At 34.5% G+C, this 13,669-nt stretch overlaps 1 protein-coding gene across 4 annotated transcripts in view; it reads right to left on the minus strand.

Annotated features, from left to right (window-relative positions):
• Positions 1-13,669, minus strand: part of CLIC2 (chloride intracellular channel 2) — a 67,899-nt gene that overhangs the window by 11,693 nt on the left and 42,537 nt on the right. For all 4 annotated transcript variants that reach the window (XM_081278429.1, XM_081278426.1, XM_081278428.1 and 1 more), the window contains 2 exons: positions 13,114-13,223; positions 12,866-12,991 (listed from right to left, as the gene is read on the minus strand). In XM_081278429.1, coding sequence (XP_081134555.1) covers positions 12,866-12,991; positions 13,114-13,169 — 182 coding nt within the window. In that variant the 5' untranslated portion in view covers positions 13,170-13,223. The remainder of the gene's footprint in view (positions 1-12,865; positions 12,992-13,113; positions 13,224-13,669) is intronic.

A 13,669-nucleotide genomic window follows, 5' to 3' on the forward strand; every position in this document is an offset into this window, starting at 1 on the left:
GAAGATATCCAATATACAGAACAAAGAGAAAATATTAAAAGCTACAAGAGAAAGGAGACAGATTACATTCAGGGGTAAACCAATAAGGTTAACAACGGATTTTTCATCACAGACGCTGAAAGCAAGAAGGTCATGGAACAATGTATTTCAAACACTGAAAGACAATGGATGCCAACCAAGAATTCTGTATCCAGCAAAATTAAGCTTCAGGTATGACAACGAAATAAAAATCTTTCATGATAAACAAAAGTTAAAAGAATTTGCAGCCATAAAACCAGCATTGCAAAGCATTTTGAGCAAAACACTACACGAGGAAGAAATGAAAAACAATAACCAAAACCATCAGTGGGAAGTGCCTCAGTAAAGACAGAGGGCGAGGGGAAAGATAATCATGGAGAAACAAACTAAATTTTTTTAAAAAAGGATAAACAATCAAACATGGATGGAAGTACAAACCATATATCAATAGTAACTCTGAATGTTAATGGCTTAAACTCTCCAATAAAGCGACATAGGCTGGTATCATGGATTAAAAAAACAAATCCAACAATATGCTGCCTCCAGGAGACACATCTGATTGGAAAAGACATACACAGGCTGAAGGTGAAAGGATGGGAAAAAATATACCATGCACATGGTCCTCGTAAGCAAGCAGGGGTGGCCATCCTCATATCGAATGAAATCGACTTCAAGACTAAGTTAATCAAAAGGGATAAGGAAGGACATTATATACTGTTAAAAGGAACCATTCACCAACAAGACATAACAATTATCAATATTTATGCACCAAATAATGGTGCTGTGACATTCATAAAACAAATTCTCCTCAAGTTCAAGAATCAAATAGACCACAACACAATAATTATGGGTGACTTCAACACACCTCTCTCACCATTGGACAGATCCTCCAAATAAAAGTTGAATAAAGAAACTATAGAACTCAATATCACAATCAATAACTTAGACTTAACTGACATATATAGAATATATCAACCATCATCAAATGGATATACTTTTTTCTCAGCAGCACATGGATCCTTCTCAAAAATAGACCATATATTATGCCATAGGGCAACCCTCAGTAAATATAAAGGGGTGGAGATAATACCACGCATTTTATCTGATCATAATAGAATGAAACTGGAAATCCATGACAAAGGAAGGAAGGAAAAATCCTACATCACATGGAAAATGAACAATATGTTACTGAATGATCAATGGGTTACAGAAGACATAAAGGAGGAAATCAAAAAATTCTTAGAGATAAATGAAAATACAGAGACAGAACATATCGGAATCTATGGGACACAATGAAAGCAGTTTTAAGAGGAAAATTCATTGCCTGGTGGTCATTCCTCAAAAAAAGGAAAAACCAACAAATAAATGAGCTCACACTTCATCTGAAAGCCCTAGAAAAGGAAGAGCAAAACAACAGCAAATGTAACAGAAGGCAAGAAATAATTAAAATCAGAGCGGAAATCAATGAAATTGAAACAAAAGAAACTATTGAAAAAATTGACAAAACTAAAAGTTGGTTCTTCGAAAAAATCAATAAGATCGACAGACCTTTAGCCATGCTAACGAAGAGGAGAGAGAACTCAAATTACTAACATACAGGATGAAAAAGGCAATATCACAACAGATGCTACAGAAATACAGAAGACAATTAGAAATTATTTTGAAAACCTATATTCCAATAAAATAGAGGATAGTGAAGACATCGATAAATTTCTTAAGTCATATGATTTGCCCAGACTGAGTCAGGAGGATACACACAATCTGAACAGACCAATATCAATGGATGAAATTGAAGAAGCCATCAAAAGACTACCAACCAAGAAAAGCCCAGGACCGGATGGGTGTACAGCGGAGTTTTACAAAACCTTTAAAGAAGAATTAATACCAATACTTTTCAAGCTATTTCAGGAAATAGAAAAAGAGGGAGCTCTTCCAAATTCATTCTATGAGGCCAACATCACCCTGATTCCAAAACCAGACATAGACACCTCAAAGAAAGAAAACTACAGACCAATATCTCTGATGAACCTAGATGCAAAAATCCTCAATAAAATTCTGGCGAATCGAATACAAAAACACATCAAAAAAATAGTGCACCATGATCAAGTAGGATTCATCCCTGGGATGCAAGGATGGTTCAACATACGGAAATCAATAAATGTTATTCACCACATCAATAGACTTAAAGATAAGAACCATATGATCATCTAGATATATGCAGAGAAAGCATTTGACAAAGTACAGCATCCCTTTATGTTCAAAACATTAGAAAAACTAGGGATAACAGGAACTTACCTTGACATTGTAAACGCTATCTATGCTATGCCTCAGGCTAGCATCATTCTGAATGGACAAAAGTTGAAGGCATTCCCTCTAAAATCCGGAACAAGACAGGGATGCCCTCTATCACCACTTCTATTCAACATAGTTCTTGAAACACTGGCCAGAGCAATTAGACAGACGAAAGAAATTAAAGGCATAAAAATTGGAAAAGAAGAACTTAAATTATCACTATTTGCAGATGACATGATTCTATACCTAGAAGACCCAAAAGGGTCTACAAAGAAACTACTAGAACTAATAAATGAATTCAGCAAAGTGGCAGGATATAAAATCAACATGCATAAATCAAAGGCATTTCTGTATATCAGCAACAAATCCCCTGAAACGGAAATGAGGAAAAACACTCCATTCACAATATCCTCAAAAAAAATAAAATACTTGGGAATCAACCTAACAAAAGAGGTGAAAGATTTATACAATGAAAACTACAGAACCCTAAAGAGAGAAGTAGAAGATCTTAGAAGATGGAAAAATATACCCTGTTCATGGATAGGCAGAACTAACATTATCAAAATGGCGATATTACCAAAAGTTCTCTATAGGTTTAATGCAATGCCAATCAAAATCCCAACGGCATTTCTTGTAGAAATAGATAAAGCAATTATGAAATTCATAAGGAAAAATAAAAGACCCAGAATATCAAAAACAACCCTAAGCAGGAAGTGTGAATCAGGCAGTATAGCGATACCAGACTTCAAACTATACTACAGAGCAACAGTAACAAAAACAGCATGGTACTGGTACCAAAACAGGCGGGTGGATCAATGGTATAAAATAGAGGACACAGAGACTAATCCACAAAACTACAATTATCTTATATTTGATAAAGGGGCTAAAAGCATGATATGGAGGAAGGATAGCATCTTCAACAAATGGTGTTGGGAAAACTGGAAATCCATATGCAACAAAATGAAACTGAATCCCTTTCTCTCGCCATGCACAAAAGTTAACTCAAAATGGATCAAGGAGCTTGGTATCAAATCAGAGACTCTGCGTCTGATAGAAGAAAAAGTTGGCTCCGATCTACATATTGTGGGGTCGGGCTCCAAATTCCTTAATAGGACACCCATAGCACAAGAATTAATAACAAGAATCAACAAATGGGACTTAATTAAACTTAAAAGTTTTTTTCTCAGCAAGAGAAACAATAAGAGAGGTAAATAGGGAACCTACATCCTGAGAACAAATTTTTACTCCTCACACTTCAGATAGAGCCCTAATATCCAGAGTATACAAAGAACTCAAAAAATTAGACAATAAGATAACAAATAACCCAATCAACAAATGGGCCAAGGACCTCAACAGACACTTCTCAGAGGAGGACATACAATCAATCAACAAGTACATGAAAAAATGCTCACCATCGCTAGCAGTCAGAGAAATGCAAATCAAAACCACCCTAAGATACCATCTCACTCCAGTAAGACTGGCAGCCACTATGAAGTCCAACAACAACAAGTGCTGGCGAGGATGTGGAGAAAAGGCTACACTTGTACATTGCTGGTGGGACTGCAAATTGGTGCGGCCAATTTGGAAAGCAGTTTGGAGATTCCTGGGAAAGCTGGGAATGGAACCACCATTTGACCCTGCTATTGCCCTTCTCGGACTATTCCCTGAAGACCTTAAAAGAGCATGCTACAGGGATACTGCCACATCGATGTTCATAGCAGCACAATTCACAATAGCTAGACTGTGGAACCAACCCAGATGCCCTTCAATAGATGAATGGATAAAAAAAATGTGGCATCTATACACAATGGAGTACTATGCAGCAGTAAAAAATGACAAAATCATGGAATTTGCAGGGAAATGGATGGCACTAGAGCAGATTATGCTTAGTGAAGCTAGCCAATCCCTAAAAAACAAATACCAAATGTCTTCTTTGATATAATGAGACCAACTGTGAACAGAGCAGGGAGGAAGAGTAGGAAGAAAAGAGTAACATTAAACAGAGACATGAGATGGGAGGGAAAGTGAGAGAAAAGGGAAATTGCATGGAAATGAAGGGAGACCCTCATTGCTATACAAAATTACATATAAGAGGTTGTGAGGGGAATGGGAAAATAAACAAGGAGAGAAATGAATTACAGTAGATGGGGTAGAGAGAGAAGATGGGAGGGGAGGGGAGGGGGGATAGTAGGGGATAGGAAAGGTAGCAGAATACAACAATTACTAATAGGGCATTATGTAAAATTGTGGATGTGTAACCGACGTGATTCTGCAATCTGCATTTGGGGTAAAATTGGGGGTTCATAACCCACTTCAATCTAATGTATGAAATATGATATGTCAAGAGCTTTGTAATGTTGTGAACAACCAATTAAAAAAAAACCAGCATGGTACTGGCACAATAACAGACATGAAGTACAGTGAAATAGAATAGAAGACATAGAAACAAACCCACAGAGATAGAGTCAACTGATACTTGACAAAAGTACCAAAAATATATGTTGGAGAAAAGAGCCTTTTACACAAATGGTGCTGGGAAAACTGGGTATGCATATGTAGAAAAATGAAAATAGATTCCTATCTCTTACTCTGCACAAATTTCAAATTAAATTGGATCAGACTTGGAATTATACCAGAAACCTTACAAGTGCTTGAAGAAAACATAGCGTTCACACTCCATCATATAGGTACAGGCACCAATTTCCTTAACAAGACCCTAAATAAAACCAACACTCAATAAGTTGGATGCCATAAAATTAAAAAGCCTCTGTACATCAAAAGAAAGGATTAAGAGAGTGAAGAAAGAGCCTACAGAATGGGAGAAAATCTTTGCCAGCTCCTCCTCTAACAGGGGACCAATATCCAGGATATAAAAAGAACTCAGAAAACTCAACACAAATACACAAATAACCCAAATCAATAAGTAAGCTAAAGAACTAAATAGACATTTCAAAAGAAACATATGGTAAAAAATATATGAAAAAAAATGTTCAACATCTCTAGCAACCAGGAAAATGCAAATCAAAACTACACTAAGATTCCATCTCACTCCAGTTTGAATGGCTGTTAGCAAGAACAAGAATAATAAATGTTGGGGCTGTGGTGTGGCTCAGCGGTAGAGCGCTCGCCTCACACATGTGAGACTCTGGGTTTGATCCTTAGCACCACATAAAAAAATAAATAAATAAACAAAATAAAGATATTTAAAAAAAGAATAATAAATGCTGGCAGAAATTGAGAGGGAAAGATACACTGATACATTGTCAGTGGGACTGCAAATTAGCACAACCACTCTGAAAAGCAGTAAAGAAAGATAACATGTCCAAGAAAAAAAAATGTTAAAAAAAAACAATATAATGACTGAATCCAGGGGAAGATAAATATCCAGGTATAAGATTATTAAAAATGTCCAATTAGATTAAATCCAAAGAAGATTACATCAAGACATATAATGAAACTGTCAAAAATCAAAGATGAAGAGAGGATTCTGAAAGCAGCAAGAGAAAAGTAACATGCCACATACAAGGGAACTCAAATGTAACTAACTGTAAACAGGATTCTCAGCAAACCAGAGAGAACAGAATGATACATCCAAAGTGCTGAAAGCAAAACAAAAACAAACAAACAAAAATAGAATACAAACAAAAAACCCTACCAATGAAAAATAGTCAGAAAATGTACCCTTCAGAAATGAAGAAGAGATCACGACTTTCCCAGAAAAATAAAAGTTGAGGGAGTTTGCTATGGTTTCCATGTTCCCACTAAACTCAGGTTGAAATTTAATCCCATTATGAGGTATTACAATGGGTAGAAACTTGATCCAACCATGGCATTTGGAGGTGGGACTTTTGGGAGGCAATTAATGTTAAATTGGGTCATAAGGTAGGACCCTAGTCCAACAGGACTATGGTTATATTAGAAGATAAGAAGATACCTGAGTATCTACTTTGTCTTGCCATTTCATGCCTTCTCCCTGATCTCCCAGCAATAAGGTCTTCACCAGCTGCTGATCAGATAATGGTGCCACTTGGACTTTTTAGCCTCTAGAACTATAAGCTAAGGAAACCTCTGTTGTTTATAAAGTAGAAAAGCTAGTACATAATCAAATCCATAGAACTCTAACAATGTAAAGGTGTTATATAAGTTATTTATGTAGTTAGTATGAAGGTAAAGAAAAAATTATTCAATTAATTATAGCTGTAATAGTTCATTGAGGGATAGCTAATATACAATATATAAATTTTAATATCAAACACAAAATGCACGAGGCAAGGACAAAAATTTAAAATTTTTGTATGAGATTGAAGTTAAGTTGTTAAGAGCTTAAATAGTCTGCTAATAACTGTAATATGTTTTATGTAAGCCTCAAGAAAACCACAAAGTGAAAACCTATGGTAGATATTTTTAAAAAAGTAAAAAAAGCATACCACTAGATAAAATTATCTAATCACAAAGGAAGACAGCAAGACAGAGAGGATCAAAGGAGTTACAAAACAACCAGAAAACAATTAACAAAATGGCAGTTGTAAATCCCTACATATCAATAAGTACCTTGAATGCAAATTGATTAAATTCAAACTAAACAACCAAAATGTCTATTGATTAAATTCTGCAATCAAAAAGCATAGAGTGGCGAGTGGACTTAAAAACAAGAATCACATATATGCTCCTTACAAGAAGCTCACTTTACCTTTAGCATGCATAGACTGAAAACAAAGAGATAGAAAAAGATATTTCAGGCTGGGGATGTGGCTTAAGCGGTAGTGCGCTCGCCTGGCATGCATGCGGCCTGGGTTCGATCCTCAGCACCACATACAAACAAAGATGTTGTGTCTGCCAAAAACTAAAAAAATAAATATTAAAATTCTCTCTCTCTCAAAAAAAATAAATAAAAAAAGAAAATGATATTTCATGCAAATGGAAACAAAAGAGAATAGCCATAGTTATACTCACATGAGGTAAAACAGAATTTAAGGCAAAACTGTTAAAGGAAACAAAGATGGTGATTACATAGAGATGTCAAATATTCATCAAGAATATTTAACAATTATAAGTATATATGCGTTGCCTTAGTCCATTTTGTGTTGCTATAGCAAAATACCCAAATCTAGGTATTTTATAAAGAAAAAAATCGTTTATTTAGCTTACACTTATAGAGGTTCCATGGCACTGGCATCTGCTCAGCTCTGGAGAAGACCTCATGAAAGAAGGTATCACAATAGTAGGAGTGTATATGGGAGAGAAAATCACCACATACAGAAGAGAAATTTGGATAGTTCAGGTTTCCTTATGACAACCCACTCTGGGGGGAAGTAATCCAGTTCCATGAGACCTGTATTGATTCCTTCCAAGTGTGGTGCCCCTGTGATCTAATTACCTTCCACTAGGCACCACCTCTTAAAAGTTCCACCACTTGAACAATACCAAATTGGGGACCAAGGATCTAGCCCATGAATCTTTGGGGGAAAATCTATATTCAAACTATAGCATGCATCGAATGTTAAGAGTGTCTAAATATATAAATCAAATATTATCTGGTGGGAGATATAGACTGCAACATAATAATAGTAGGGAACTCTAATACTTCACTATCATTAATCATTGGAGAAATGAAAATTAAAACCACACCTTTTAGGTTTTTGGCTGCTATCAAAACCGTGCTTATAAACAACCCATGGATTAAAGCAATCACACTATTAGATATATACCCAAAGAAATGAAATCATTTTGCTAAAGATATATCTGCACTTCCATCTTCATTGTAGCATTGTTCACAATATCCAGCTATGGAAACAACCAAAATGTCCATCAACATTTTCATGGATATAAAAAATATGGCAAACCCAGGAAAAGAACATACTCTTTTTATGGATTGTAGTATTATGTGAATGTTACATTTATTCTGAACATTTAGGGGCTGCAAAATGTAATGAGAAACTCATGACTAGATAACAATACTAGTTTTAGATAGTATGCCCTTGATTGAAATATTTAATTAAAATATTTAAAAATTATTTTTTAGTTGTAGTTGAACACAATACCTTTATTTTATTTATTTTTATGTGGTGCTGAGGATTGAACCCAGGGCCTTGCATGTACTAGGTGAACACTCTACCACTAAGCCACAAACCCTTAATTGAATTTTTAACAGGTTAAACATATGAAATCTTAGAATGTTATTTGCTTTTAGTTAGATAAAATTCAGCTTTGCAATTGCTAGAATTGTCAAAGTTCCATGGTAATTAAAATCTGAATTGATTCTTATTGCAAATGGAATCATCAAACTAAAAATGTATACATATACCCTTTTAAAAATGAATTTGCACTGGGTGTGGTGGCACATACCTGTAATCCTAGTGGCCCAGGAGGCTGAGGCAGGAGGATTGTGAGTTCAAATCCAGCCTCAGCAACCATGAGGTACTAAGCAACTCAGTGAGACCCTGTCTCTAAATAAAATACAAAATAGGGTTGGGATATGGCTCAGTGGTTGAGTGTCCCTGAGTTCAATCCCTGGTACACATCCCTCCCCAAAATAAATTTGCTATTTCTTGTTAAGCCAGGAATTGAAAGGTAAGAGCTATGGTTTGTCTCATGCTGCATAGAGTATTTCTTACATAAAGACCTAATTGTAAGTTGTTTTTTTTTCATAGTTTTCATCTAAAATCAGGTTTATCTAAGGTCCCATTTTAACCATGGTTAATAGGAAATGCCTTTAATGAAAATTGCCAACCTTTACTAACATTTAACAAGAATATTTTTGTTAGAAATTTAACAAAAAGTAATTACTTCTACTGTAGTAGAAGCTTGGGATAGTATGAAATAGAACCCAGGAAATTAGATTACTGTCAGCAGTTGCTCAAGATTCTAGCTGATAGACTGTTTGGTAAAATTAGTGGAAAGGGGAATGCAAATAGAATTTGCTTAAGTTTTAAAAACATGCATGTTATAAGAAAATCAGAGGACTGAGAGGGAAAATAAACTGGTTGATAACATTTCTGGTGACAATCCTTTCCAGAAATATTTTGTACTTTTATTTTTAAAATGTATCCTGCTATAGCAGTTTAATAAATTCTTTTTTTTATTTTTATTTTTATTTTTTAGTTTTTGGCGGACACAACATCTTTGTTGGTATGTGGTACTGAGGTTCGAACCTGGGCCGCACGCATGCCAGGCGAGCGCGCTACCACTTGAGCCACATCCCCAGCCCATTAATAAATTCTTTTAAAACTATAAAATATATGGCATATACACATAGTGGATTTATTCAGCCTTTAAGAAATGAGAAATTCTGTCATTTGTGACAATATTGACAAAGCTAGAGGACATTGTGTTAAGTGAAATAAGTTGGGCAGAGTTACACATCACATAGGGTCTCACTTATATGTGGAATCTAACAAAGTCAAACTCAGAAGCAGAAAATAGAATGGTGGTTAACAGAGGCTGTTGGGTGGATAGGGAAAAGGGAGACATTAGTCAATGGGTTCTAGTGGATAAGAGGATTAAATTTGGGTGTGCTATTGTGTGGTGAGGTGACTATAGTACATAATAATATATTGTATATTTCAAAATAGCTAAGTAAGGATTTTAAATGTCCTCACTATAAAGAAATGATAAATACTTGAAGTGATGTATGTGCTAATTACTCTGGTTCAATTATTCCAGAATGTAAAATTCACTGAAGTATCACTTTGTATCCCATAAATATATACAATTATTATCTACCAATAAAGATAAAAATAAAATTAAAAATATTATTCCAATATTCTAATAAAGAACAGATGGAAAATTTCAAATGATTTTTTTTTTAAACTACCAAACAGGGGTCTGGAGTTGTAGCTCAGTGGTAGAGCACTTGCCTACCATGTACAAGGCTTTGGGATCAATCCCAAATATTGAAAAATAAATTTATGCGCTGGGGTTGTGGCTCAGTGGTAGAGTTTGCCTAGCATGTGTGAGGCACTGGGTTCAATTCTCAGCACCACATATAAATAAATGAATAAATAAAGGTCCATCAATAACTAAAAAAAAAAATTAAAAAGCAATCCAAGTAATGAAACTTAATTAACTAGACATGTGAAAGATTTGTACTCTGAAACTATAAACAATGCTGACTCATATTAAAGAAGGTTTAAATTGATATATACTATATTCATGAATCAAAGCACTCAGTATTATTAAAATAAATTATTCATACATTGATCTATAGATTTAATAAAATACAAATTAAAATTTTGAAATTTGGTAGAAATTAACAATCTGAATCTAAAAGTTCATATGGGAATGGAAAGACATAGACTAAGCATCATTCTTGCAAATGAAGAAAGTTGAAAGAATTGTACTACATATCTTAGTCTTACTATAAAGTTATAGTTTACCAAAACAGTGTGTTATTGACCAAAATTGTTAAGGTAATTTAATAGGATAAATAATCTTTTCAGCTAATGGGGCTGCATATATTGCACCTCCATAGGAAAAAAAAATAACCTCAATGTAAATCTTACACCTTATATAAGAATTAAGTCCAAAATGGATCATGGACTTAAATATAATAGACAAACATAAAACTTCTAGAAAAAAAAATAGGAGAAAGTCTTTGTGATCTGGAAGTAAACAAAACTTTGTTAGATAAGGCATAAAAAGCATAAATCATAAAAGAAAAAAAAAATTGGGGCTGGGGATGTGGCTCAAGTGGTAGCATGCTCGCCTGGCATGCGTGCGGCCCGGGTTGGATCCTCAGCACCACATACCAACAAAGATGTTGTGTCCGCCAAGAACTAAAAAATAAATATTAAAAAATTCTCTCTCTCTCTCTCTCTCTCTCTCTCTCTCTCTCTCCCCTCTCTCACTCTCTCTTTAAAAAAAAATTTAATGAACTAGACTTTGTAAAAAATTTAAGAACTCTATTCTTTAAAAGACTCACTTGTTATTTCCAGTAATTTTTATTGACTGATTGATAGATGTGCATAAAATTTTAATGGCTCAAAATTATCCTTTTCTAGAGGGGGTGCACCTAGTCATTTTCCAGGAAGAGTGGTGGCTGATAATGCTAACTGAATCACAGATAGTGAGTCAAGGTTGTGTTAGGGCCCTAGAAAAAATGGGTTTATATCTGGTCCTCTTCCTCTAGGATTTTTTATATGATTGCCTAGAATATACTTCAGGGAATACTCATGCTGGAAGGTACCAAAATCAAATTTTTGTCTCAGGGGACTTGTTCATTTCAAAGTTTTTCTCTTTAGTCTTTTTTTTCCATTCAACCTGAGCAGCTTCAGAATCTGGCAAATGTTGTGTTGAGCAAAGTGGTTTTGTGCTTAAGGACCTCAAAAAGTCTGCACATCCTGCTGGTTTCTCTGTCCCCCACCACAGTTCTATGTTGCTATATGCTAGGCATGAAAGACAAAGATTTTAAAAGGTGTTTTAGGAAGACTGAAAATAAAAGTCCAGAATATTATATACTAAGCAAACTCTAAGTAAAAAAAATTATAGTAGTATAAGTTTAGTCAAAATAGGGTTATCTAATTTACTTTAGAGAATCAGAAATCAAATCCAAAGATATAGACATCCCTCCAGGCATCTGGAATAAAAAAAGACAATGAAAAACTTCATGAATATAAAATAAGTAAGATAATTCATGTAGCAAAAAAAAAAAAAAGCAAAAATGGAAATTGTGTCTTACTTGGTTCCTGGTTCTAGACAGCTACAGTAGACAGAATTCTAAAATGGCCTCAAAGATTCCCATCTCCTGGTATACATACATGCCTTGCAAAACGCCCTACCCTTCATCATGGATGAGCACTTTGAACATGATAGGATATCACATTTATAATTAGGTAGATAATCAGCTGACTTGGTGTTAATCAAATCGGAGATTATCTTGGGTGGGCATGACTTAACCATGTAAGCCTTTAAAAGGGAGAAATATTAGAAAAATATTTATTTTGCTGGTTTCAGAGGAAGAGAGTAAACAGTCATGTTGTGAACTGCCAATGCAACCGGGTAGCCTCTAGGATCTGAAAGCTTACTCCAACCAACAGTGAACTAGTAATCCAAGACCTACCATATATTAGCTGTAAAAAATTAAATTTGACCAAAAAATGGAGGAACATGGAAGGGGACCCTGGGCCCCAGATGATAACTGTATCCCTGACCAATAACTTAATTGCAGTTTTGTGAGACCCTGAGCAGAGAACCCTGTGGGTCATGCCCAGCCTGCTGACCAAGGAAAACTGTAAGATAATAAATGTTATTTTAAGACATCAGGTAATATTTTACCCCCTAATTTCTACTCACATATGTTTTCTCTATCTTAAGACCACAGAGAATTTACTTTCTTGTTTTAAAGTATGTTACACATTTAAAAATAATTTAAAATAATGTATTTCTCATCTTCATGTATTTGAAGTTGGAGGGAGGTTTATAACTGTGTCTTATTTGACATGTAGGCCCAGAAATCCCAAAGCACTTTTAAATTAGCAATAATCCTCATAATAGATATGCCAATTGAATAGATTATGTATTATATAATAATATAACAATATCCTATAAAATGTTGTACCTTGGAGGAGCCAATGTTTGCTCTAGAAACTCTTCGATTTTAATAAAGTCCGTTTTCAACTCCTTGTTATATATCAAGAAGGGAGGATTGGTACCTGGGGCTAAGTGCTTCAACTCTTCAGGCTTTCTGTGATTATTTAAAATAAGTAGAGTTAGGTCTCTATATAAAGTACACATTATAAAAACACAATTACACAAGTGTCTACCAATTTCAATCTCCAGAATTTAACATGTCCTGATTTCTCTTACCTGGTCATATCAACAGTAGTCACATTAAATTTAACTCCTTTAAGCCAGAGAATCATGAAGAGGCGTTGGCAAAATGGACAGTTTCCAATACTCTCCCCATCACTTCCAGCCTATTAAGATTAAAAAAAAAAAGCCTCAGTTCATTCATTTGTTTGTTCAACAAGTATGTATTGAGTGGTTACTGGTAAATTAACTAGTTGCTGAAAAAAAGTTAGAATTCTTTAACATCATGGATTCTACTATCTGTGAGCTAAGAGAGATAATGAATCAAATAATCTCATTATATATAAAATTGTAAGTGTGATGAATAAATGATAAACTTTTTATATTACAAGAATTTATATAACCATATTTTGTTGATAGACATTTAGAATATTACAAAAATTTTCCTAAAGACTTTAGCAACATACATTCTTGAACATATAACTTGTCTTACATCTGAGATTGTGTCTTTAGGCTTAATCTTTAAAATAAGAATGCTGGGTAGAAGTACACACATTTTATATTTTGATATACCCTGCCAAATTTTCTTCCTGAAAAGTATCTTTCCATTTGT

This window comes from Spermophilus citellus, assembly GCF_964194105.1.
Source record: "Spermophilus citellus genome assembly, chromosome: X".
NCBI classification, from domain to species: Eukaryota; Metazoa; Chordata; class Mammalia; order Rodentia; family Sciuridae; genus Spermophilus; species Spermophilus citellus.